General features: G+C 43.7%; 1 protein-coding gene and 1 long non-coding RNA gene across 2 annotated transcripts; both read left to right on the top strand.

Moving 5' to 3' along the window:
* The first annotated feature begins 247 nt into the window (after positions 1-247).
* Positions 248-26,741, top strand: CACNG1 (calcium voltage-gated channel auxiliary subunit gamma 1). Its single transcript, XM_081849981.1, has 4 exons — positions 248-618; positions 19,494-19,568; positions 24,060-24,197; positions 25,946-26,741. Exons 1-4 carry the CDS (start codon positions 375-377, stop codon positions 26,170-26,172), a joined length of 684 nt encoding a protein of 227 aa, XP_081706107.1. The 5' UTR covers positions 248-374; the 3' UTR covers positions 26,173-26,741.
* Positions 7,135-13,139, top strand: LOC309335141. Its single transcript, XR_014153389.1, has 3 exons — positions 7,135-7,169; positions 9,454-9,578; positions 13,043-13,139. It is a non-coding gene; the product is annotated as an uncharacterized lncRNA (long non-coding RNA).
* Positions 26,742-27,562: the final 821 nt, after the last annotated feature.

Here is a 27,562-nt window from a genome sequence, read left to right as displayed (position 1 = left end):
CAAGTCAGCTTCAAGTCAGCCTGTGGAATTCGCAACACAAATCCCAGCAGGAATGGGGCCGTAACCTGAGCAGAGCCACTTACTTCACTCATTCTGTGCATTAATAGAAGCCTCACTCACACCAGCTAGTCTAGTCATCTAACCCCCTGATATATCTCAACAGCTGTAGGTATGGCTGGCGGCCTGCCTTTCCCAGCCCCCAACTTGCTCCACTTTGGAGCAAGGGCTGACATTTCAAAATGCTTTCAGACACCAAGACTTTGGAACACTCCTCAGATATAACTCACAGTCTTCCTTGCCACTGGCAGCTGACAATCCAGAAGTAAGCAGTAGCCACAGCATTAACTAAGCATCTAGGCATAAGTTTTCCAAGCATGGCTGAAGGCAAGACTTGCAAAGTCCGGGTGACTTTTGCTATTATTTTGATAGGCGTCGCTTTAATGTTTACAGCCGTGGTGACAGATCACTGGGCTGTGCTGAGTCCTAAGGTGGAGGAGTACAATGCTACTTGTGAGGCGGCTCACTTTGGACTATGGCGGATCTGTACAAAGCGGATCTTCATGAAAGAAAATGAGACGGACAAGGAGAAGGGTTGTGGGCCAATAAGCCTGCCAGGAGGTATGTGTCTCTGTTCACTAAATAACCACCTTGACAAAGCATTGTAGACTATATTACAACACCGAGCCAGATACATTTTAGAAAGTTAAACAGCGTTCTGGGAAAATGGAATCAGAACCACCTCTTTTGGCATATATTGTATAAATCGTTTCTCCCATGCTCATCAACTAGCCTTTATTTTTGTAAACCACTTTACAGTGGCTATTTACAACCTAGCGGTGTATAGATTTTATTAAACAAACAAATTGCAGGGGAGGCAGAAAATGAGAAATATTTTCTCCTGGTTCTTTGGTAGTATGAGTTCAGTGAATCTAGTCTTACAGAACTGGCATAAATCCTTATTCAAAAGATTATAACAAGGGCTTGGTCTCTGTAAAAACTCCAGTATATCAAACCCAGCACGGGAGACGAAGAACGATGTCAAAGGTACAAAGTTAACCTATACTTAGAAGTTAACATCAATAAGTTTGATTACATAGCAGGAAAACACAGGACCATAAGCCATGGATCATTTCGCTACAGGATAACCATTCAATTTAACAAGCAAAACTTAACCGCATCACTGGAAATAATTGCAGTGAACTCCTTCATACATGCTTCTGAATGCATGATAGTAGAGAGCATCATGGATGCGAAACATAAACAGTAGTATAGCCATCAACTTTTAGTGATGATTTTAATGTTTTGAATTTTTTGGAAACTGCTTAGAGGTTTTGGAACCGTCAAGTGGTATATGAATTTTGTTAAAGAAATAAAATATAGCAATGAGGTATCACCCCCTAAATGGGTACTCACAAAGTTCATATATTGCTACTCTTGACTTGGCTTCTCAAGATGGACAACAAGCTTGGTCGATGCATTCATGTGGAAGGGGGAATTGCAGCAGCAGCTGCCTCTTCTTCCTGCTCCCACATGCATTTGTCCACCTTCTGAATAGTTTCTCCATATGTTCAATGGTTACGTGCATAGAAATGTTGTGTGGTCGTATGTAGAAGCTGGTGTCTGCATTCCTTTGTTGTGTGGGCTCTGCCTGAATCTTTTATGTTTGGCTTATGCCAAAGATGGAGCCGTTTCATACAGGTTTCAAGGCTGGCATTGGACCCTTTACTGAATGACTTTTGTTGAAAGAAAACACAGGCATGCAGTCCTGTTAGTTCTCCTGGACCTCTCAGTTGCTTTTAACATCATCTGCCCTAGTATCCCCTTCTGGAGAGGGGTGGAAGGCACTGCTCGACAGTGATTCCACTCCTACTCAGGTGGCCATTTCCAGAAGATGATACTGGGAGATCACTGCTCAACCCTTTCGCAGTTGCTACGTCCTATTCTTTCTGTTTCACATCTATATGCAACCAAAGGGAGAAGTCATCCAGAGACTTAGCCTAGGTGTCACCAGTGCGTGGAGGTCACCCATTTTAATCTCTTTTTCACAAGGTATGGCTGTGTATGAGTGTGGTAATGGACTGGATGAGGACCAACAAACCAAGACTCAGTCCAGGTTGATGCTTTATCCACCCAGGTGAACAATGTTCAGCCTAAATGGGAGTTGTGCTTCCTCTAAAGCAGGGTTTCCTAAACTTGGGTCTCCAGCAGTTCTTGGACTACAGCTCCCATCTTCCCTACCTAGCAGGACCAGTGGTCAGGGATGATGGGAACTGTAGTCCAAAAACAGCTGGAGATCCAAGTTTGGGAAACCCAGCTCTAAAGCACGGGTAGGGAACCTCTACTCCACAGTCCAAACTTGGTCGACCAATTTTGCTTCTGAGGCCATTTTCTCCAAACTATGTCCACCTATTCCACACCTGACATCGTATGTTGGGCAGGTAGATATGGAGTCCCCAAAGAAAGCAGGATTGGACATCAGCTGCAAACATTGACAGGCCAATCACCTGACATCACTATGACATCAAGGTGCTGCCCACATGTCAAAGTTGGCCCATGAGGTGGGGTGCGGAGATAAATATCTAGCCCACTGGGCCAAAAGTGTTCCTCACCCCTGCCATTAATAGTTTGATACCAAGTTACCAGAAAGACCTCCTTCTCCCGTAGGTAGAAGTTTAAATATCCTCTTTGAAAGCCCTGCTCTGGGTGTCCTCACTGAATTAAGTCCTCACTTAATTAAGTGAGGTGGGCAACCATCAGTGAGAAAGCCATTTCAGTAGTGGCACCTGGTTATTGTTGGAACAGCCTTGCCAGGGAAGCTCACCTAGCCATACTTTTGTGGTCTTTTCAGCAACTTCCTAGTCACCCACACATTGTAAATAACTTGCAACCTCTGCTTTTGCTTTTAAATTATGGGGTTATGGTGAATTCCATTTTGTTGCGTTTATGTACCCCCTCGCCATTCTAAAAGTTTTATGTTTTACTTTATTTTTACTATTATTATTATTCTTCATTGTAAGTCACCCAGAGAACTGGGCAACATACAAACACCATTGATAAATAAGGCTTCCACTCCCTTTGCGCCTTTGTGAATTCATTTTCTCAATTCGCTGTCTGGAAGGAATGAAGGGCTCTCGTAACGTTCAGCTGCATCTGAGCAGCGGTGTCAAAGCAGAATGAATAAAGATGCTATGGTTTCTGGAAATAGAGGCCAAGGAAGCATTGCCCCTGTGGCAGTCTGTGCATGAAGGGAAACGATACCATGCTATGGGAAAATACTGTGAAAAGAGAAGCCTAGAGATTTGGGAGTGCGTCAGGAAGTGGGATTTTCAAGCACTGGGTGAGGCGATTGCATGCAAGGAAAAGCTTCCTTTTCCTTTCATGGAAGTGTAGGAAAGATTATTTCAGCAGGTGTGTGTATCTTCTACCCATGCATCACAAGCTGCTACACCTGCCAAGACTCCCTCTCCTACACAACTATAAAAGGTGCCAAAGCTCTGTCTTCCTTCTGCATCAGGGATTGTAAAGTGTTTTGCTCAGGGCCATGACAACGTAGATGCAGGCCTTTACTTAGCCTCTTGAAAGCTGGAACATGTGATCCAATGCTCCTTTTGAAACTGAACAGCACCTTGCGGAGATAGCTGTGACAAAAACAAGAAGCAAAACTCTGGCAGGGATCACCACGCTGCTCCCTCTGCCCCGCCTGCCTGCCTGCCTGCCTGCCTGCCTGCCTTCTTTGGAGCCCAGCCATAGACATTGATATGTTAGCCTTTCAGTAAAATACCATATTTTTTGCTCTATAAGACTCACTTTTTCCCTCCTAAAAAGTAAGGGGAAATGTGTGTGCGTCTTATGGGGCGAATGCAGGCTGCGCAGCTATCCCAGAATCCAGAACTGCAAGAGGGATTGCTGCTTTCACTGCGCAGCTCTTGCTGTTTTGGCTTCTGAGATTCAGAATATTTTTTTTCTTGTTTTCCTCCTCCAAAAACTAGGTGCGTCTTGTGGTCTGGTGCATATTATAGAGCGAAAAACACAGTAACCATCATTACATAGAGTACCTATCATCTTGTTTCGTTCAGTAATTCGGACCACGGTTTGCATTGCCTTGGGAGGCAGGTAACACACATCCTATCAATGCAAGGTGTTTATAATTCTGGCAAAATGTATAGATCCAAGGCGCACTCTCCTTTGAAATGTTGCGGCATTTATCATATGAAATTTATTGGTGGGTTTATTATTTATTGCTTTTATAACCTGCTTTCGTGAAAGGGCCCCAAGGAACAACCATTTTGCGCGCATTCAAAGCACGCATGTCTGTGCATGCGTAGGCTGTTTTCAAAAATGGAAGAGGGTGGAACAAGCGTGGAACATGGCAGGGTGCAGTGGGCTTATGTGCTCTCTGCCAACACACGCAATGACCCAGAATGCAACCCCTGTGCAAATCGAGGGTTGCCTGTACATATAACATTAAAACAATAGCTAACAATATCCTTAAAGGCTAAAACATGTAAAACACAACCCATAATATCTCAATAGCAGTCGAGATGGCTGCAGGTAAGCAAGCAAAACAAACCCTACCATTTCAACACCAAACCTCGGCCCTCCCAAAAGCCTGCTAAGAGATGCATTTTAATTAGTCAACAAAATGCCATTAATGTTGCTGAATGATTCACCTGAGACGCAAGGTAATGCTTTTGACATTTAAAGCCCTTCACGGCCTAGGACCCTCGTACCTACGGGACCGCCTCTCCTGGTATGCCCCACGGAGAGCCTCAAGGTCCATAAATAACAACACCCTAGTGGTCCCGGGCCCTAAGGAAGTTAGATTGGCTTCGACCAGAGCCAGGGCCTTTTCAACTCTGGCTCCGGCCTGGTGGAATGCTCTGCCTCATGAGACCAGGGCCCTGCAGGATCTGATTTCTTTCCGCAGGGCCTATAAGACAGAGTTGTTCCGCCTGGCCTTTGGCTTGGAGCCAATTTGATTCCCTCCCTCCCTCTCTCACTCTCTCTCTCTCTCTTTTTTTTTTTTTTCCTTTTCCTTCTCCTCCTGCGATGAGGCTACATTTTAATATTTTAATGTTCCATTATTTTAATGTTGTATTTTATTTTCGTTTTTAAGTTTGTAATCATTCATCTTGTTTTTATTATTGCTTGTAAGCTGCTCTGAGCCCGGCCTTGGCTGGGGAGGGCAGGGTATAAATAAAAATTTATTATTATTATTATTATTATTACAGGCAAGGGGCCACCACAGAGAAGGCCCTATCACGCCCCCTAGTCCTTACTCACTAGCAGGGTGAGGTCATCTGCTGATCTTAACCCTGGGCGGGTTGATTCAGGGGGAGGCATTCATTCAAGTATTTTGGACCAAGTAAGTCATCATACTTACATTGAACCAGACCCAGAAGTTAATTGCCAACTGGCACAATTCCTTTAAAACAGACTTCTCTTTTCCTACTAGTGCAGGCATAGTCAGCTGATTCAAAACTTCCGGCTCAACTTTCTGCTCCAGCAATTGACACACCCTCCTTCCCAGCTTATATCTGATGCCTTTTTATGGTCTTTCTTGCCAGGTTTAGAACTGGTCTGGGTGTTGCTGTTTTTATTATTACTACCATTACCCAGCATCTGACTCAGGCTCCAGTCCTGTGATGTGATTTCTGAAACCTAGAAATTTGTGCCTGAGATTGAGCTAGAGATGGTGGCTTGAGGGAATATCCCACAGCACCTCTTCCTTCTTCTATCGAACTTACGAAGACTACAGCTGGCCTCCAGGAACAAAAGTTCCTACACAGAAATTGACTAATCCATTATTTGCTTAAAATCTGAAGGAGACGGCAGCACCTTACTTGCCAGAAGAAAAAGGGACAGTCAAACAAAACAGCCCCTTGCAAGTTGCCCATGTTATCCACTGGCCTGCCAACTATGCTAATTCACAGCACTCATCAACATGTGCCGAGTGGAGGATTAAATATCACCCACCCTAAGAGTGCTCCTTTATAAACTAGATCCCGCCTTCATACTATTCTGGAACACTACAGTCGCATGGTATTGTATAGCAACGCAATGATTTTTTTTTTTAAGTTATTGTTACTATTTTACAGTTACAAATATTCAACACGGCCTAGGACCCTCATACCTACAGGACCGCCTCTCCTGGTATGCCCCGCGGAGGACCTTAAGGTCCACAAATAACAAAACTTTGGAGGTCCCAAGCCGCAAGGTGATTAGATTGATCTCAACTAGGGCCAGGGCGTTTTCAGTACTGGCCTCGACTTGGTGGAACACTCTGTCACAAGAGACTAGGGCTCTGCGGAACTTGACATCTTTCCGCAGGGCCTGTAAGACACAGCTGTTCTGCCTGGCCTTTGGTTTGGACTCAGTCTAACCCTTATGTTTCCCTCCCCTTGTGGGTTTGATTTATGGGCTACTATTAAAATGAGGCTGTATTTTAAATTGCATTTTAACCCTTATTTTAATAAACTGGTTGTTGGGGTTGGTTTTGGTTTTTTTTGTTTGTTTCCCCCGCTGTTGTGTTTTATTATAATTTTATTGGTGTTAGCCGCCCTGAGCCCGGCTCTGGCCGGGGAGAGTGGGGTATAAATAAAAATATATTATTATTGTTATTATTAACACAAATTCCAGACACAAAGATCTTCAAAGATGAGGCGGAATCGCCAGTGGGTGCCCCGCCTACTCCTGCCACAAGAGAAAGAGAAGCCGTAGCAGCGGCTTGTGGCGAGAGCTCACAAGTGCTCTGCAAGATCTCACAGGAAGCTGCTGCTTCTGCATGACCCCAGTAAGCGAAGCTTCGGCAGGGTGGCAGTGCCACAGGGGTTGGGGCAGAGGGGTGGAGGAAGGGGCAGCACATTCCTGTTCTGCCTCTGGTGACGTGGGATGGGCCACACCCAATATAAGAGCACAGCAGTTCCTTTCAGGCTATTTCAATTGTTAGTTCCATGGAAGGGGAAAGAGAGCTGCAGTAAAACATATTTTGTCAAAGCTGAGCACGTTACCGAAGCTGGCATTGCATTACGAAATAAATCAAAGTAGAGACAACTGTTTCATTAGGATCTAATAACCTAGCAACAACAAGCACAAAACACACAACCTTGTTTAAAACAACCAACCTATTGCCTGGAATTATGTGGCCTCTCTAATGTGACCAGGGACTGGTAGGAACTTAAAAAAAAACCACAACTGTTGAGATAATTGCATGGTTTCCTATTCATGTTTTAACATTGCCTTTTCCATTGTTTGTACGCCTCTGATTAGCGAGAGAAAGCTAGTCAGAAGACAAATTGAAAGCTTGCAATTTGCTGGCTGGAGAGCTAACAGATGATTGCAAAGCTTTCAGCACTTTAATTTAATTTTGCAAAGCACTAGATGCCTTGATAGCACTATAAAAATAATAAAGGATAATCATTGGGAGTAATAAATTACTGCGTCTGCCATTCAGAAGAAATGCAAGAATTTCTGAGAGTCTCAGATGGCAGGAAGCGGGGGGGGGGGGGGACCCAGAGTGGTTATTTACAACCCAGTTTAGTAAAATCCCAAGAATGCCCATCAAATCTCTCTACAGACATGCCTCCACCCCCCAGTCACACTGCTCTGACTTAACTCACAATCTCTATAATTGTCTATTTGTTTGCTGTGCACATTTGAAAGGCAGCAGAGGGGTGTGTATAGCTCAGCTATGTTCTATCTATGCTGGCATATGCTGACATCCATCACCGGCAGCAAATACACTTGGGCTGCACTGGTTATGAATCTGTTTTATTAAGACAGCTGGTTATTTATGGGCTTTAAATTTAACCAGCAACGTGCAGCGGAGGTAGGTCCGTGTGCTTTACCCAAGCTCGCTTTTTGCAGAAAGGGGAAAAGAAAGGACCTATATTTCAGGTAGGCTTTAAGCAAGCGGGTGGTGCTGTGGGTTAAACCACAGAGCCTAAGACTTGCCGATCAGAAGGTCAGCGGTTCGAATCCCCACAACGGGGTGAGCTCCCGTTGCTCAGTCCCTGCTCCTGCCAACCTAGCAGTTCAAAAGCACATCAAAGTGCAAGTAGATAAATAGGTACCGCTTCGGCAGGAAGGTAAACGGCGTTTCCGTGTGCTGCTCTGGTTCGCCAGAAGCGGCTTAGTCATGCTGGCCACATGACCCGGAAGCTGTACGCCGGCTCCCTCGGCCAATAAAGCGAGATGAGCAACCCCAGAGTTGGTCACGACTGGACCTAATAGTCAGGGGTCCCTTTACCTTTATGCTGAAATGTTATGGCAAACCAAACCACTAACAGTACAGTGGTACCTCCGGTTATGAACGCTTCAGGTTACGAGCTCCGCTAACCCGGAAGTAGCTGCTCCTGGCTGCAAACATTGCCCCAGGATGCGACCAAAAACCACGCGCTGGAGGTGTGTGTACAGAGGGAGGCCTCATTAGCAAAAGCACGCCTCAGGATAAGAACGGTTTCAGCTTAAGAATGTACTTCCAGAACGAATTAAGTTCGTAACCAGAGATACCACTGTATATTGTAAACATGATCTAAAAGTAACTTAACCAAGGCCCATCAAAATGCATTTTAATAGCAAAGCAAGCCACTTAACAGGAAATAAGAGTGTCTTTTAAGAAGGCAACACTCCTTCTCATAGAGAACCTTAATTAAGAAACAATGCAGTTTGTCATCTTGAAATTGCTAGGACGTCCCTATTTTCATTAGAGAAATATGAGGCTGTGCCTATTTTCATCAGACAAACATTGGAGGGTCTGCTACTACAGTATTACTAGTGGTAGTAATATAGCATTTCCCTATTTTCACTTGGCAAATGTTCCTTCGATATCAACCCCTTCAATAATGTATTAATCAATACTCAGTTCTAGTGACTATTTGTGAACTTTTCTGTTATTGGGGGCTGGGGGAATGGGTGACTACAGCACTGGCCGTTTGTTCCTTTCCAAGGAAGCAATTTTCCAAATCTCAACTCAAAAGTAAATATTTTGGATGTTCATTTCCCCTCCCCTCAAAAACTTAGGAAACAAGTGAAGTGGAGTTGGATACAACCCAATTGATCTTAACATGGGATCCAGCCTCCCCTTTCCAATTAGAAGTGAGCTGGTAAAATTTCAGGATGCTTCTGGTGGGCTGTTTATTGGCACAATACTGAGTTGCTGAATAACTGAGTTGTTGAACAGCAGAATTATCCCATCACTTTTCTAACTGCAAAAGTGATGGGAAATTGCCCTGGAAAGTGTGGAATAATAACCACTAGCTGGCAATGCAAACTTCCATGCGAACATTATCAAAATGATTGCTCAATAAACAGGTGATGTTGCATATCCTCAGTGTACATTTTGTGCATACATATCAATATGAATACTCAATGAACAGCCGGTCTGGAAGCTCCTTTCAGCAAATCAAAATATGCTCTTTCCAAATGACACTCTTTCTTTCTCCTATTTTCCAGTGGCAATAGCAATTTGCATCCCAACAAATAAAGAGCTCAATAGATACAACCCAGGCTTTTCTGTCCTCAGCCTAGATGCTGTGTAGAAGCTTTAATAGGATGAGCCCCAGCAACAGGAAACCAAGGTGCAGTTTTAGTTCTGTATTCTGACCAGCTTTTATTTCATTAACATGGATGTGTTTTTGTTTTAAAGATTTTGCAACTTGTCCTGAGATCTGCGGATAATAGGCAAGCTAAAAATACTCTAAAATAAATGAATAAATAAAATTTGCTCCCGGGGAAATGAGAAAGGAGGTTTGCACATAGCCATGACTCAGAAATCATCAGCAGTCAATTCTGAAAGAGTCCATGGCTCTACAGCCATAACCTGGGGAACTTTACACAAACAATTCCGTCTGGGCCTCTTGTTTTTCAAACAGCAGCCCCCTCTGTCCAGCACAAGTTGAAAAATAGATTTTGGTGTGGCAAATAAGCATTAAGCATTAAGGAGTGCTTCGAGTTATGATCCATGCATGCCAAGGTGATGCGCGATTAAATGTTGATGTTTCTTAGGAATTCCATGCCTTGAATGGGCTTTGGCATGAGCTCAGTTGAAAAACCGTGGACAGGGATAAAACCACCTCCAGAGACACCAGCTGTGTAGCTTTCTTGTGCCATTTTCAAATCATGGCCAGCATATATATATATATACACACACACAAACACACACCCTATCTACAGACAGAGGTGTCTCAGCACTGGTGACTGATCTACAAGTGTCCTGCTCATGTGGATCTTTCTCTGAGACCCAGCTTGCCAATTTCCATGCATACACCAAGGCCCTGTACAAATCACAGTCCCATGCACTAACTAAATAGGCAATAAAACAAGTGACAAGATACCAGCCCGGTATAAAAAGATTTGCACAACTGGTTCAAATAACTGCAGAGATCGTACTCTGTCTGCCTTTCATCCTCTGACAACTCGCTACACAAAATAGGATCAGTAAAGGCTTGTGGTGATCCAGCTCTGTGATTCGTTTAGCCATGTAAACTTGGATAATATTCCTAGTGGCAACAAAGAACAACAGTGTATGGAAAGTTTTCATCCATTAAGAAATATATTCCCTATCGGGGGCATAACACAACAAGCATTTTTTTAAAACATCATTTTTAGCACTGGTAGAAACTGAAGTGTCTTCATTCTGATGAGCGATAAGCGATTCTATTCAAGAAGATAGTATTCCCAAGTGCAGTGAGTCACACTGAAAGTGTCTTCATAACAAAAGCAGGTTTATTCTACGACTATTTTTCTAAACCAATCAGTCAGGCATTCAGGATTGTTCTGCTCATTTTGCCAGAACAAATGCAAATGCATAATAACCCTGTTAATGCTCATGATGGAGCAATGTTTGCCTGCCCTAGTCTTAAACTGTAGGCTTCACTCTTCAGAAAGTGGGAACCTGGCCCTGATACATTGCAGCTTCCAGTGAACTATAATATTATTGACTGGCAAGATTAAGAGACTGCATGGTAATGTAAGTAGAAGGTAAAGGTACCCCTGACCATTAGGTCCAGTTGTGGACGACTCTGGGGTTGCAGCACTCATCTCGCTTTATAGGCCGAGGGAGCAGGCATACAGCATCTGGGTCATGTGGCCAGCATGACTAAGCCACTCCTGGCGAACCAGAGCAGCGCACGGAAACGCCGTTTACCTTCCCATCGCAGTGGTACCTATTTATCTACGTGCACTGGCATGCTTTCAAACTGCTAGGTGGGCAGGAGCTGGGTCCGAACAATGGGAGCTCACCCCGTCGCAGGGATTCGAACCGCCAACCTTCTGATCGGCAAGCCCTAGACTCTGTAGTTTAGGATTGCACTGAGTAGATGCATGTAGAATTGCACTTAGGTTGGTTTCTCCAACAACACACATACCAATAAAAATCTAATTATGATCCTAATTTTGGGACAGTCTCTGTTCCTGAGACTGTAGAGGATGCCTTTGGGGTTTTGAAATGCTGGTGAAGATAATATGTCATGATGCTTTGCTTAGTCTGATAACTAAACGCTATTCATCATAATCATCATCAATTTATTATGGTCAACAGACCAGAAATAAAATACTTTTTCAACTAAGCCCTCTTAAGCAAAGGAAATGGATTTCTGATTTGTGCCATTAAATCCACAATATGATTTTTATTTTATTTTTTGCACTTAGGTATATTGATTTGTTTGCAATACATCTTCCTAAGAACACAGGAGATTTTAACTGTACATTAGGCAACTGAATTTCACTTCCTTTGTGTATGAATTGGCTTTCAAAATGGTTATGCTATTTTAGTAAGCTAAGCAAAGCGTTGCAAAAGTAATGTCATGATAATCAGTCATGATTTCTACAGGCACGAGCTGAAATCCAAATGGCTGTTTTCAGTGTTATCGTAGGCATGTCTACTCACCGAGTCCCATGGAGCTTACTCCCAAGACAAGCAACAGAGGATCACAGCCTTAAGCTCACACAAAGTCCTTTGCTCAAATGCAGTGGAATTTCACAAGCAGCACTCGCACCCGCTGCCATGCCATACTAAAAGCTACTTTTGAAACTCCACTCTGTTTCAGAAGCAGCAGGTTATACAAGACAGAAGTACTGTTCTTGGGGGACAGAGGGCGGGCTGGTGTGGAGGACTCCCTGGTCCTGAATGGGGTAACTGTGCCTCTGAAGGACCAGGTGCACAGCCTGAGAGTCATTTTGGACTTACAGCTGTCCATGGAGGCACAGGTCAATTCTGTGTCCAGGGCAGCTGTTTACCAGCACCATCTGGTACCCAGGCTGTCTCGCCAGAGTGGTGCGTGCTCTAGTTATCTCCCACTTGGACTACTGCAATGCGCTCTACGTGCGGCTACCTTTGTAGGTGACCTGGAAACTGCAATTAATCCAGTATGCGGCAGCTAGACTGGTGACTGGGAGTGACCGCCAAGACCACATAACACCGGTCCTGAGAGACCTGCATTGGCTACCAGTACATTTCCGAGCACAATTCAAAGTGTTGGTGCTGACCATTAAAGCCCAAACGGCCTCGGTCTTGTATACCTGAAGGAGCGTCTCCACCCCCATCATTCAGCCCGGACACTGAGGTCCAGCGCTGAGGGCCTTCTGGCGGTTCCCTCACTGCGAGAAGTGAGGTTACAGGGAACCAGGCAGAGGATCTTCTCGGTAGTGGCGCCCACCCTGTGGAATGCCCTCCCATCAGATGTCAAGGAAATAAGCAACTATCTTACTTTTAAAAGACAACTGAAAGCAGCCATGTTTAGGGAAGTTTTTAATATCTGAAGGGCTATCGTATTTTAATATTTTGTTGGAAGCTGCCCAGAGTGGCTGGGGAAACCCAGCCAGATGGGTGGGGTATAAATAATAGATGATGATGATGATGATGATGATGATGATGATGATGCACAGGGAAATAAATGCAGCCTAAGAAAAAAACAATAGCATCCTTATTGTTTGACAGAACTTGGAGAATAGGAAGCCAGAACATTAATCCATCTAGCTCAGTTGGATCCTGGCCATTTTACACACAAAACACCCCCAATCAAATATTTTCACTTGTCTACAGCCACAGTCTCATCGTATTTTACCTTCGTGTGTGACGAACTGGTCTGCTTCTTACCACCACAAAATGGGTGTCGTCTCCCTTGTTGTAACTGGAAAAGACGATCGAGAAGGGCAACTGTCTAAACCGAAGCAGAATGCTTTGTATTAAGAAATTAAAACCACACGTCTGTTTTGCAAACAGTACTGCTTATTCAGTTACCATAAATCAACCAAAGTACAGAAGATTAAATGTTGTGCTAAAGAACTGCATTGTCTCTAAACCATAATTATTGTACCCACACGAGCAGTAATGCACATGGTAGAGTGCCATCTTGCACTGAATAATTTCCATGTTATTCCATATTAGCAATTAATTACAGTACTTAAAATGCCATTGCTCCATAAGCTAGCTGAAAGAGTATTTCTGATGTAAGACACCCAAGAGGATCTTTCCAATCACTTGGAGTTGCCTGAAACAGATGTTGCGCTCTCCTCCTCATAACTTTGTTCTTATAGTCACACAACAACCACTGTTCCCCTAGTCTGACTCATGGGTGCTCAGAACCCAAAACTGGCACAATACTGTCCCATGGTGGAGGAGCACCAGTGTATTCATGAGGGATGATATAACGGTAAAGGTTGTGGCGCTCATCTCGCTTTGAGGCTGAGGGAGCCGGCGTTTGTCCACAGACAGCTTTCCAGGTCATGACTAAACCGCTTCTGGTGCAACAGAACAGCGTGATGGAAACCAGAGTGCACAGAAACACTGTTTACCTTCCTATCGCAGTGGTACTTATTTATATACTTGCACTGGTGTGCTTTCAAACTGCTAGGTTGTCAGGAGCTGGGACAGAGCAATGGGAGCTCACCCTGTTGCAGGGATTCAAACTACCGGCCATCTGATCAGCAAGCCCAAGAGGCTCAGTGGTTTAGACCACAGCGCCACCCACATCCCATGAGGAATGATGTACCAATAGTGCTCAGGCAAGCCTGGCACTCAAAGGCTCTGCAGGGTGATTAGAGTATGTTAAGCCATCATGTAGAAAAGCAAGGGAAGCGGGGAGAAAAATATCCATCCACACATGTCTTTTGGTGCACTTAGGGACCACTAAATCTAGAGTTGCCCTGCCTACAAGCAGGCATGGAAGGAGCAGTCAGTTTCAGATCTCTCAGCTTCTGATTTTTTGAATCTTAAATTCTCCACATTTCTGCAGCAATTTGCATTAAAATGGAATCTCATTAAAATTCATAAGCATCTGTCCAAATACACACATTTTTGTATGCAATTCTGACTAATGTACACCTTTTCTTGCAATTTCCCCATATATTATACAGTTTTGTATGTTATTTTCACTATTATATCAATTTTTATGCACATTCCCCCCAATATACGCACTTCTGTAAACATCGTTTGGTTGGAGAACTGCATCCACAAAATTTGGTTAAGTTTCAAAGGCTGGCTGTGTTGCAGTTCTCATATGGTTTCAGAAAGAGCAAATTTGATAATTACCTTTAAATGCAAACTGAGTTGAATTTCCCACCCACCTCCATCCTTACCTGCAAGCAAGAAATCCTGGACAATAATCCAAAGGACACCGGTTTGCTGCAAGCTTCATGCATTATTGTAGTGGAAATAAAAGACAGAAAACTCTGCAATGCCACCTGTAGTCATTTTCTATGTAATGAAGGTATTACAGAGAACCTGCCTTATTTGTTGCAGCTGTGTGCAAATAAGTCATTGGCCTATTAACAAACAAAATTACTTATTTAAAAAGTGATAGAGCTGTTGTTGAAAAGCTTTCCTCCTTTGCCTCCATGGTAGCAAGCATGCACTGAAAATGTTTAGCTGTCCGTGCAGTGGATTTTTATTATAAGGGAATAATTCGTTTCTGAATTTAATTAGATACGGAAGTTTTATCTCGTTTGTTACGGCCCAAGGACTGACAAATAAAACTGCTACTACGTTTTAAGAAGCAGCATGACAGAACACACACTCCACAAATCATGGGAACACAGAAACTTCCCATCCCTGTTTTTCTTGCAATTTAGGCACAGAATGAACCACTTCTCATTGCGTAACCACAGTGTAACCCTGCCTTACTCCACAGCAAAATTCCCTAGGCAGGTATACTACATATTCTCTGGCATGCATTCCACGAATTAGGACAAATACCAGTAAGAACACATACAATAAATATTTAAAAACAATTAAATAAAGAAAAGAATGCACAACACGCACACTCAGAAGACCATGCTACAACAACCAGTTATTTGCTAACTGAAAAAAGTTTTTACCCAGAAGGTATAACAGGCCTGTGTGTCCTGGCCAGACCTGCACGTCCTGCATCCTGTCTAGGCCTCTGCATCCTGACTAGGCCTCTGCATCCTGACTAGGCCTTCCTGTCTAGGCCTCTGCATCCTGACTAGGCCTCTGCATCCGGGCCTGAACATCTGCATCCTGGCCCAGATGACATTTGTAGATGTGTGTGCGTTTTCTTTTTTCTTTTTGAGTTTTTTCTTTCTTGTTTGTATAGTTTTATTTTGGATTTGATTTTTTTTTTATTTTCTGTGTTGTAATTTTGCATTGAAAATAAAAATTTTAAAAAAAGATGGACTAAAAACAGAATGTAGCTCCAGAACCGTGAGAACCGTTTCTTGTTGCAGAAGCAGATTGTTATACCCAGTGCCAGATTTACGTATAAGCTAAATAAACTATAGCTTAGGGCCCCACTCTCTTGGGGGCCACCAAAAAAATTTAAAGGGAAAAAAACTGGATGTACATTTCCAAAATATAAGATTAAAAAATAAAACATACATACAGCAACAGTGTTTTGTGTTGTGTAGGCTCCTATTATGTAAGTAATCAAAATGTAAGTAAACAAAAAAAAGCGATAATTTATTGTTGACAATGGACAGCTGCACATATAAAGGGCCCCATTACCTTTAGTAGCTTAGGGCCTCATCAAACCTAAATCCGGCCCTGGTTATGCCAAGGTATGAGAAACTTAATTTCTCTCTTCTATGCAGCCCTAAAAAGCACAGGGTCCCAGCCTCTTTCTGCCACTTTATACCTTTCCATCTTCTCTAGAGCAGGAAGAAAAGCAATAAATGAAGACCTACCAGCAGTAAAAGCCCAAAGCTTTCATTACAGGTTACAGGGAACCAGTCAGAGGGCCTTCTCGGTAGTGGCGCCCACCCTTCAGATGTGAAGGAAATAAGCAGCTATCCTATCTTCAAAAGACATCTGAAGGCAGCCCTGTATTGGGAAGTTTTTAATACAGTATTTAATGCTGTATTGTTTTTAACACTCGATTGGGAGCTGCCCAGAGTGGCTGGGGAAACTCAGCCAGATGGGCGGGGTATAAATAATAAATATTATTATTATTATTATTATTATTATTATTATTATTATTATTCTTCTTCAAAAAGCAGATCCCGTGTTCAAAGGCCTAGATCTTGGCCTTTCCTAAAAGCTTTGCCAACTCCTTTAACTGATTGTGGGTTCTATCCAATTACAGTGGTACCTCGGGCTAAGTACTTAATTCGTTCCGGAGGTCCGTTCTTAACCTGAAACTGTTCTTAACCTGAAGCACCACTTTAGCTAATGGGGCCTCCTGCTGCCGCCGCACTGCTGGAGCATGATTTCTGTTCTCATCCTGAAGCAAAGTTCTTAACCTGAAGCACGATTTCTGGGTTAGCGGAGTCTGTAACCTGAAGCGTATGTAACCTGAGGTACCACTGTAAGTCACTTCTGCTCACACATTAGAACTTTCTCTCTCTCTACACACACACACACACACACACACACACACACACACACCCCAAATTTGCTCAGGGGTTTCCTGCAACCCTCTGGGGCCAGTTGAGGGCAGTGTAGGGGGCACATAGAGGCTGAACAACTTCATTAGATCCAATCTATTATGTCTGTTAAAATTGTAATCACAGTTTCGCAAGTTCGTACTTGCCCACAGACTTCCCCAAAAGGCCTTAAACGAGTTAGTGTGTACTTAGCTGTGTCATCTGTAAAACAGGACCCTGGAGGACTGTTTCAAAGATGAAGGACAGCAGGGCTGCAAAATATTATTAAAATCTTTATACTTTGTACCATGGCCTCTCAAGCAATAGATCATAAGGTTACCTCTACAATACTATTGAATATTTGTCACTTTCCTAAGATCTAGAGGTGGTGCTGCCCAGATTTGGATTGCTTTGGAAGGAGAGATCTCTTGAGGATTATGGCATTTTGTAACATATAGTGAAATGCTTAAGATTTAAGGTTTTGTTATGTTTTTGTATATGTTGGAAGCTGTCCAGAGTGGCTAGGGCAATTCAATCTGATGGGTGGGGGTACAAATAAAATAATAATAATAATAATAATAATAATAATAATAATAGTTGTTGTTGTTTTGTTGTTGTTGTTTACTTACGTATATACCAGTAGAGCATAACTGGAGGCAAGTGGCATAAGGACTTCTAGCTGATAGCAGACCTGCTTTAGAAGATACAGGCTTCTTCTAAAACAGGGGTAGACAACCTAAGGCCTGGGGGCCGGATGCGACCCAATCGCCTTCTAAATCCGGCCCACAGATGGTCTGGGAATAAGTGTGTTTTTACATGAGTAGAATGTGTCCTTTTATTTAGAATGCATCTCTAGGTTATTTGTGGGGCATAGGAATTCGTTCATATATATTTTTCAAAATATAGTCCGGCCCACCACATGGTCTGAGGGACGGTGGACCGGCCCACAGCTGGAAAAGGTTGCTGACCCCTGTTCTAAAAGCTCTCCCCCTTTCAAGATTCTGCCGTTCCTTCTCCACAGAGATATTAAACTCCCAAGGCAGGGAAGGATGAGTAATCTTCCACAAACAGTTCTCACATTCCAGGGCGATCTTTCAACCCTTAGCTTCTGCTGAGGAAATACCAACCACTCATTCATCCCAAACCTTTAACTGAAATTTTCCAAACAAAGATATGGCTGGCACGGTTTGGCCAACATTCATAACTATACTTCCTGTTATATTAGCACCAGCCAACTGTTGCTTGCTGCAGTCTTGTGATCTTGCACAAAAGGAGCAAAAAATTCAGAATAGGTAACATAGTTTTGCTATACTTGGCACCTATAAAGCCTCCAATTAAATTCCTGGTGTCTATGATATCATGCAGAGAAGGTCTAGGAAATATCTTTGCCTGACATCTTAGAGCAGTGGTCCTGTTAGTTAGGGATGAGGATGAGAATTGTAGTCCAAAATTAGCTGGAGACCCAAGTTTGGGAAACACTGTCTTAGAGCACGGGTAGCCAAACTGGTGCACTCCAGGTGCTGCTGGACTACAATTCCCATCATACCTCACCATTAGCCATGCTGGCTGAGGCTGATGGGACTTGGAGTCCAAAAAATCTTGATGGGCATCATGCTGCATAAAACCTGTGATAGAGAGCTGCTACAAGTCGGAGTAGGTGGGGAAGTACTTAATGAAATAGCTTGCCTCATTAAAAGGCCCTTTCCAAGAAGAAGAAAGAGAAAATAAATAAAGGGAGCTGCCACTGTATACATACTTACCTTGAAGTAAGTTACTTATGAGAAAATGTCATATGACTGCACATTGTGTTATTTAAATCCCTTGACTGCTTCAGCAGACCCTCCAAGTATCTCTGTTTTCCAGGGACAGTCCCAGATTTACAGAAGCCGTCCCAGTTTCTAATTGATCCCAGAATGATCCCAGAATGTCCCACTTTTCCTCAATACGTCCCTATTTTCATTAGAGAAATATTGGAGGGTATGTGACCCCCAAGGGACGCAGGTAGCACTGTGGTCTAAACCACTGAGCCTTGGGCTTGCCGATCAGAAGGTTGGCGGCTCGAATCCCCACAATGGAGTGAGCTCCCGTTGCTCGGTCCCTGCTCCTGCCAACCTAGTTCGAAAGCACGTCAAAGTGCAAGTAGATAAATAGGTAGCGCTCCGGCAGGAAGGTAAACGGCGTTTCTGTGCGCTGCTCTGGTTTGCCAGAAGTGTCTTAGTCATACTGGCCACATGATCCGGCTCCCTCAGCCAATAAAGCGAGATGAGCGCCGCAACCCCAGAGTCAGCCACGACTGGACCTAATGGTCAGGGGTCCCTTTACCTTTTTATGCGACCCCCCAACCAGAGGGGACAAGTAACTATACAGCCTTTAGAAGACATCTGAAGGCAGCCCTCTATAGGGAAGTTTTTAATTTTAATATTTTATTATGTTTTTATATATGTTGGAAGCCACCCAGAGTGGCTGTAGCAACCTAGTCAGATGGGTGGCATACAAATAATAAAATTATTGTGATTGTGATGATGATGATGATGATGATGATGATGATGATGACGATGATGGAACAGGACGTCCTATTTTCATCGAAGAAATGTTGGAGGGTATGCTTCAGCATTCAAGTGGAATAAAAAAAAATGTGCCTTTATCCATTTGCCTTTTCTTTTGTTTCCCTCCAGAACGCAACTGTTCCTATTTCACACACTTTGTCTCAGGAGAGAGCACAGAGATTTTTGAAGTGTCAACACAGAGAGGTAAGGAAAAACCGGTAAGGCGGCCATCTTGTTCTAACTACAATATGCCTCACACAATGAATGTCTAATTCAGGAGGCATGGAATGTGACTCCTCCTAATAACAAAAAGACAAAAAGGGCAGCAATGGGAGGCTTTCCAGGGATCCGATTGGGTGGCACAGTTCTATGGAGTTAGTTGCAAATTCATATGGTGTAGCTACATAAAGGCTTAAGCTGCAATCTTAGGCATGCTTACGTGGGAGCAAGCCCTATCGAATCCATGTGGCTTCCTCTTGAGTCGGCATGCATAGGATTGTGCTGCTAACTGGACTTTCTAGAGCTGGGGACAGGGTTCATAGTCACAAGTAAAATTTCGTTCTTAATAGTAATGGAAAGCCTTCCCCCCTTTTATACCTGTGTTCTTACTACACTACATATTTTAACATGTGGCTATAGTGTTTAGCAATCCTACTGCTGTTATTTTGGATTTTTAAGGTCTTTTCTTGCAATAAAAATATTTTTAATAAATTAAAAAATGTTCCTCTTCTTTCTATCAGCAGCCAATATAGCTCAGTCAGTCTTGAAAATGGGGAAAGGACCCTCCACAGTTTGTTGATGTGGATCAACCTGTTGACCTTCATTATCTTTTTCAGTAGTAATATGGCATCATTACTGCTAAATACAAGTACTTTTACTACAGCTGTCTGATAAAAAGTACCTCAACTATATACATGGGTAACTTTTATTATGTTTCAGAATAACAAAATTTTAGGGTGGTATTCTTCTCTTTTTATATTTACTTTATCTTATCAGATCTATTATATCTTGTCAGATTTCTTATCTCTCACCAGATCTCCTACCTCTTATCAGATCTGTGCTTCAGCCCAACATCTTATTTCTTAATTCTTCAATCCTTACATGAGGCAAGCAAAAAGATGTTTGCAATTTTTCTACAAATCACTGTTTTAAACCCCATGAAAGGTGGTTGTTGTTGTTGCTGCTGCTGTTGACAACAACAACAACAATAATAATCTTAATAATTACTATAATAATAATACTGATAATAATCTGAAGAGTTTCCTTCAGCCTTTATGCTTTAAATCATAAACATTATATGCATAAAAGTCTGGATTTCTGCACACATTTATTAGCTGTTTGCACACTATTAGAGGCATCCATTTGATCTCAAAAACATGTCTATCCCATCATTATTCACTTCAGAGGAAATCCTCAGAGTGCACTGCTAAAAAAGTTTTTTTTTAAGTGCACAAACCATCTCAAATTCATTTTTCAAAGATGTTCAAAAGCATTTTAAATGTGTGTCAGCCTATCCCAAGTGGAATCAACCTGTATCAGGGCCAAACTAGATATGATGGCAGCAGTTTAAACTGGAGGGTTATGGAGGAGAAATGTGCTCAGTTCACATTTTAATGCAAACCTACCTTATTTGCCCACCCCAAGCCAACACACAAAGCAAAACACAGTTGTCCTGTTGTCAGGCCTCGGGGAAACGGCTTCCTCCCTCCCTTTGGCCGTGGATGAGAAGAACAAAGCAAAAATAGTCTCTTACCAGTTAAAGGGTCCATTCTTGGGGCAAAGGTGGTTCCAATTAAGGTTTCCACCCACTTCACCCCAAGGCCCCCCCCCTCCACTTTCTCGTCTGGCAAGCCTTATCTGCTCTCCATGACCTGATCGGTTGGACACTTTCCAGCGAAAGGGAGTCTGTTAATTCTCTCTCTCCCTGTTCTTCTTCTCCTAGCTGTTTCCCACTCAGTTCTGCTCAGCTGTTGTCTTCCGAACTATGCCCCTCTGCAAACCACTGCTCCAAATCTATACTGCTCCTGGGCAGCTTCAGGATCCTGGTCAGAAGCAGGGGGAGGGCAAGGTCCCCACCATTCCTCATCGGAGTAGCTCCCCTCAGCCTGGTCTCTGACACCTGTGTAATGTGCATGTCTCAAAATTTTGCAATGCAGTTCTTCTAACCCGCCCCCTTCTACTTGACAAAAATACATCTTATAATGTATGTTAGGGGAAAGTACAGTATTCACAAAAATGCATATATCTAGTGAAAACAATGTACAGTGGTACCTCAGGTTACATACGCTTCAGGTTACATACACTTCAAGTTACAGACTCTGCTAACCCAGAAATAGTGCTTCAGGTTAAGAACTTCGCTTCAGGATGAGAACAGAATTTGTGCTCTGGCGGCACGGCAGCAGCTGGAGGCCCCATTAGCTAAAGTGGTGCTTCAGGTTAAGATCAGTTTCAGGTTAAGTACGGACCTCCGGAACGAATTAAGTACTTAACCTGAGGTACCACTGTACAAAATGTGTTGTATTGGGGAAACCTTGTTTGCAAAACTGTGCATATTTACAGGAAAACATATACAGTCATACCTCGGGTTGAAGTTGCTTCAGGTTGAGCACTTTCGGGTTGCGGTGACTTCCGGGTTTCGCCGCTCACGCATGCACAGATGCTCAAAATGACGTCACGCGCATGCACGGAAGCGGCAAATCGCAACCCGCAGACACGCAGTCGTGGGTTGCGTTTGCTTCAGGGTGCGAATGGGGCTCCAGAACGGATCCCGTTCGCATCCTGAGGTACCACTGTATGTGCAAAATAAAAATGCATAAGGGTATTAGGTAACTGATGTGGGGCAAACTGAATTTTTGGGGAAATGAGTAACTGACATGGACAAGTTTGCTTGGTGCTTATTTAATACACAGTAGGACTGCCCAGGTAAGGGGACTCCAGCTGCAATTCCAAAAGTGGTCGCTAAGGGGGAGGGCAGAAACCTCCCACTGCCAGGTCTGCCTCCCTCAGCTTCTTTGCCTCCTGCATCTCCTCTCCCTTGGTGCTTTTCTCCAGACTTAGGTGACTTCCAGTCCCGGAGTTCCACTCAAGCCCTTGAGGAGAAAACTGGGGCTGTAAAGTGCAGGCAGATGACTGGGTTGTGCACCTTTCACTGGGGTGCTGTTAAAATCAGACACTGCCCTTTTTCCCCCTATGTGATTTGGGACAGAAAAACATAAAGGAAAATATCAGAAAACAACGGATTAAAGTGAAACATGTTTGCCATTTTGCAAAAATCAGTGCATTTATATTGGAGCCAATTAGCAGGAAAATAACCTTCAAGATTTCTCCTAGATTGAACAAACGGGGAGTGGGGCATTGCAACACTTAAAAACAACATAGAAGGCAAATATCAGCCACTGTAATATTAATGCATGGCTGTGCGTGTTAAATATTAAATATATCTGCAAACTAATGCAATATGTAAACAAACCTCTGAATTATTAAATTAACATATCCATCCTTTCCTTGCTCAGACATTGGCTTGTTTGTTTGGCTCCATAACATACAACATACTTAGCTTAGCTATGCAGTGCAAGAGTGCTGACCTGAAGCCTTGGCTCAAAGAAAACTGAGCTGTGAGATCGGAAGGAAATGTCCCAATCCTGAGCAATATGAGCTTCTCAAACTGCAGATAACTCCAGTCCTGGTCCGACTGCACTGCCAATAAGTTTCCTGGCTCAATAGACCTATACAACCTTGTTGTTGTTGTTGTTGTTGTTGTTGTTTAGTCGTTTAGTCGTGACCCCATGGACCACAGCACGCCAGGCACTCCTGTCTTCCACTGCCTCCCGCAGTTTGGTAGCTTCGAGAACACTGTCCAACCATCTCATCCTCTGTCGTCCCCTTCTCCTCCTGCCCTCCATCTTTCCCAACATCAGGGTCTTTTCCAGGGAGTCTTCTCTTCTCATGAGGTGGCCAAAGTATTGGAGCCTCAGCTTCAGGATCTGTCCTTCCAGTGAACACTCAGGGCTGATTTCCTTCAGAATGAAGAGGTTTGATCTTCTTGCAGTCTATGGGACTCTCAAGAGTCTCAACCTTATACAACCTTAAACGGCTCAAGAGGAGGGAGGCCAAGAGGCAGAGATGAATCCGGCTGGGAAAGTGGCATGGGTGTCTCCCCCTACTGTTGTGACAAGCTCCCCTCCCCTGGTCTCCCAGAACCAGGAGAGGGATGAAAAGGGCAGAGGAGAAGTTACGTAGATTCGTGCAGACTCAGTCTCAGATTGCTTGGGGGAAACCTGGAGAAGAGGGGACTTAGGCAGCTGTTGGAAGGCAGGGACCTTCACTCTGAGCGACTGCCTCACTGGGGCAAGACCTACCGGAGATAAGTTGCTGTGCTCATTAGGCCTGACACTCCTGTGCAGATCCTGTTTTTGCTAATAAAGAGTTAACTCCAACTTTCTTGGTGTGATTTGCTGCCGGCTTGCTCTAGTCAGATAAATATGAAATGTCAAAACACAAACTATCAATTAATGAATGAAATAATAAATAACAACTGCACATGGAAAGCCTTGGACTGTCATAAGCCTTCACCACTACCACCACATATTCTTAATGATTTTTATTTGCTTTAAAGGAATTCTGCAGGACCAATGCGGCTTGAAGAGTTGTCTGAATAGAGTAGTCATTTTTCCCCTCTGTGTTTTGTCTTGACAGAATACAGCATTTCTGCAGCTGCCATTGCCATCTTCAGCGTTGGCTTTTCCATCATCGGAACTATTTGTGTCCTCTTATCCTTCAGGAAAAAGATGGATTATCTCCTAAGGCCAGCTGCTATGTTTTACACCTTTTCAGGTAGATCATCACACAAGGGGGTAAATGGATGCAGATTTCATGGTGTGAATCAAATTCAGGGGAAGATGGGGGGGGGCAGAATGTTGATAAAGATTGAAATAACGGAGGGGGGCAGATTTGAGTGGCATGCCAAAGAAGGAAACAATTACTTTCACCTGGGAAAGAAACATACTGAGCTAGTTCATTGCTCTTAATTTCCTCTTGGTGTAAGACAGAGACCACATATTGGGCTCCATTTGTAAAGCTGCCTTGTCATTGCATGCTGGTTCTGCTAAGCGTACTCAAACTTCTCAGGATATGTTGTGATTGTTCGTTCAAGCCTCTTGAAGTCCTTCGTTATGTGCCTCTCACTTCCCTGAGCAGTTAAAAGTTACCAAAGTTTGCCTTCTTTGTTGGTCTCGTCGTAATATTTCACTTATTTGCAAATATAGAAGTGGAGCACAGGTAGAGACAAGCAGCTTAAGACAAGCAGCAAATCCACTAATCTTCATCAGATCCCCAGAGAGCCACTCCAGCATCCCAAGATACTTGCCAGCCTCCAGCTAGCTCTCTGTCACCATCTCTCCTCTTGTCTTAAATGACAGCTTCTTGTGTTCCTTTTCTCTCTTGCACAGATGCGCTCGCGCTCTCTCTCTCTCTCTCTCTCTCTCTCTCTCTCTCACACACACACACACACACACACACACTTCTCTTAGCTCAGTGATGGCCAAACTTGGCCCTCCAGCTGTTTCGAGACTACAACTCCCATCATCCCTAGCTAACAGGACCAGTGGTCAGGGATGATGTGAATTGTAGTCTCAAAACAGCTGGAGGGCCAAGTTTGGCCATCACTGTCTTAGCTGATGGGCAGGGAACACCTTCCTCGGACTCTGATGGGTCTCTCACACAATTCTCCATTCCTTTAAGGAATTTTTTTCCTGGCCTTCCTGAAGAAAGAAAGAAAATTTTGCTGGCAAAGGCTATGGCCAGGCCAGCCTTCACAGCTTTTGTTGTGTGCATGCATACACATACACATGTGGCCTGTGTGCATGAGCACACGCAGACTCACAAACGCACAGAACATGGAGGATAAGGCTGTTGAAGGCAACAAATCATATTGGCTGTATCCCACCGATCAGAGGTAAAGGTAAAGGTAAAGGGACCCCTGACTATTAGGTCCAGTCGTGACCGACTCTGGGGTTGCGGCGCACATCTCGCTTTATTGGCCAAGGGAGCCGGTGTACAGCTTCCGGGTCATGTGGCCAGCATGACTAAGCCGCTTCTGGCGAACCAGAGCAGCACACGGAAACGCCGTTTACCTTCCCGCCGGAGTAGTACCTATTTATGTACTTGCACTTTGAGGTGCTTTCGAACTGCTAGGTTGGCAGGAGCAGGGACCAAGCAACGGGAGCTCACCCCGTTGCAGGGATTCAAACCGCCGACCTTCTGATCGGCAAGGCCTAGGCTCTGTGGTTTAACCCACAGCACCACCCACGTCCCGATCAGAGGTAGCATGCCTCAAAATGCCAGGTGCTGGGTAACAACAGCGAGATGATGCTGTTGCCTTTATGTCTTGCTTACGGGCTTCCCATAGGCATCTCTGTGACAAGCAAGTGGTGCTGGACTGGACATTCTATTCTATATTCCAGCAACAGTGGGCAATCAGAAAGAAGATGTTGTATTCAGCTAAGCCCAAAACCAATTAAGATCACGACAGCGAACCCTGTTTGTCAGCTGTTTACAGCTTTTCCTTTCTTCCCTCCCTCCAGGCTTGTGCATTATCATATCCGTGGAAGTCATGAGGCAGTCTGTCAAAAGGATGATTGACAGCGATTACACGGTCTGGATAGAGTACTACTACTCGTGGTCCTTCGCCTGTGCCTGCGCCTCCTTTGTCCTGCTCTTCATCTGTGGGATTGCTCTGCTGCTCATCTCCTTGCCTCGCATGCCCCAGAATCCCTGGGAGACTTGTATGGATGCCGAGCCAGAGCATTAAGCCACTCCGGGCTCGGATTGCCACTTAAGTAACATCCTATCCCCCTGCTCTGAGCATGCATACGGAAAGGTCAGCTATATATATAGATATTATAAGAGGCCTCCAGGAGACAGTGTAGGATGACTGAAGAATCTTTGGAGAACACTTGTTTGTGGAATCGAAGGGGGAGGTTAAATACAAAGCATCGTTCATTTAAAACAAAAAATAAAAGTGTTAAGATTACTGGCTCCGGAATCGTGTACAAATAATTGTGCTCTGCGGCACTATCAGTTTGTAATATGCCCAATGTAGATGAGGAACGGATAGCATTAATCCACTTGAATGGAAATGTGCATTTAAGAGAGTGCTTTTATCCATTTTTTTACCCCACCCAGCTTCCATAAAATATGAGGGGGAAGCAAAAAAATACAAGGCATATTCTTGCCTTCCTCTGTGAGTTAACCATATTCTCCATCTCTATCACTGGATCAGGACTTGATTGGTGAATGACTGTAAATAATGTTACAACTAATCTGTGGAATGTACGACATCATTAAGCGCATAACAATAAAAAAAAAGATTTTGGATAATGTCAGGGTGGAAGAGTCTTCCTAACCACATTACAAGCACCTTGCTGTTTAATGTCAGCTTTTGTGATTTTATTTGAGCTCAGTGAGACATCTTGACTGGGGGAAATGGTGAAATCACGTTTAAAATTGTATTCTTAGGATTGGAGGGCTGCAAGCGATCTCCTCCAAATCTAACTTTTTCTAACAAACTGACCCCATATATTCCACATCATGCAGTGTAACAAAGCAGAAGATCACCACCTTTCACCAAGGAAGAGGTGCCACTGAGAAGACAGAGAATAAATGTAGGAGGCACTGAAGAAATGACTCTTTCAAAAAGAAAAAGAAACACACACTTTTAGGTTGATGTTCCTTGAACATCATCAGAACAAAATGTTCAGGGCATTATCCTTTATTTAAGCTCTGAAAATATCTCAAGCCCTGCCTGCCCCCATTTTGAAGGGACATAAAACACAAACCCGGTTTTAGTTTTGACTTACAAAGTCCCAAACAATTTAGGTGCAAGCTATCTGAGGGAGAACTTTCCTCCATACTGACCTACCCAATCACTGAGGTTTTCCAGTGAGGCCTTCCTGGTTGCTTTACTACCCTGAGAGAACTGTTTGGTGGTAATGCAGTGGAGGGCCTTTTCGGTAGTGGTGCCCTTGTCAGAATGGCCACTCCATTGAGTTAAGGCAGGCACCAACTTGGATCACATTTCAGCGTCTGCTAAAAAATAAATAATGTATTCCCTCAGGCCTTTGATGGATATCAATGCCAGTTTAACCTAATAATATTTGGCTTTGGCCAAATGTTGGCTGCTTTGTTTTTTTCAGTAACTA

Source organism: Podarcis erhardii, assembly GCF_964252035.2.
Source record: "Podarcis erhardii genome assembly, chromosome: 2".
Taxonomy (NCBI): Eukaryota; Metazoa; Chordata; class Lepidosauria; order Squamata; family Lacertidae; genus Podarcis; species Podarcis erhardii.
The sequence above is the reverse complement of the archived record's forward strand: the minus strand, read 5'-3'. Positions and strand labels throughout refer to the sequence as shown.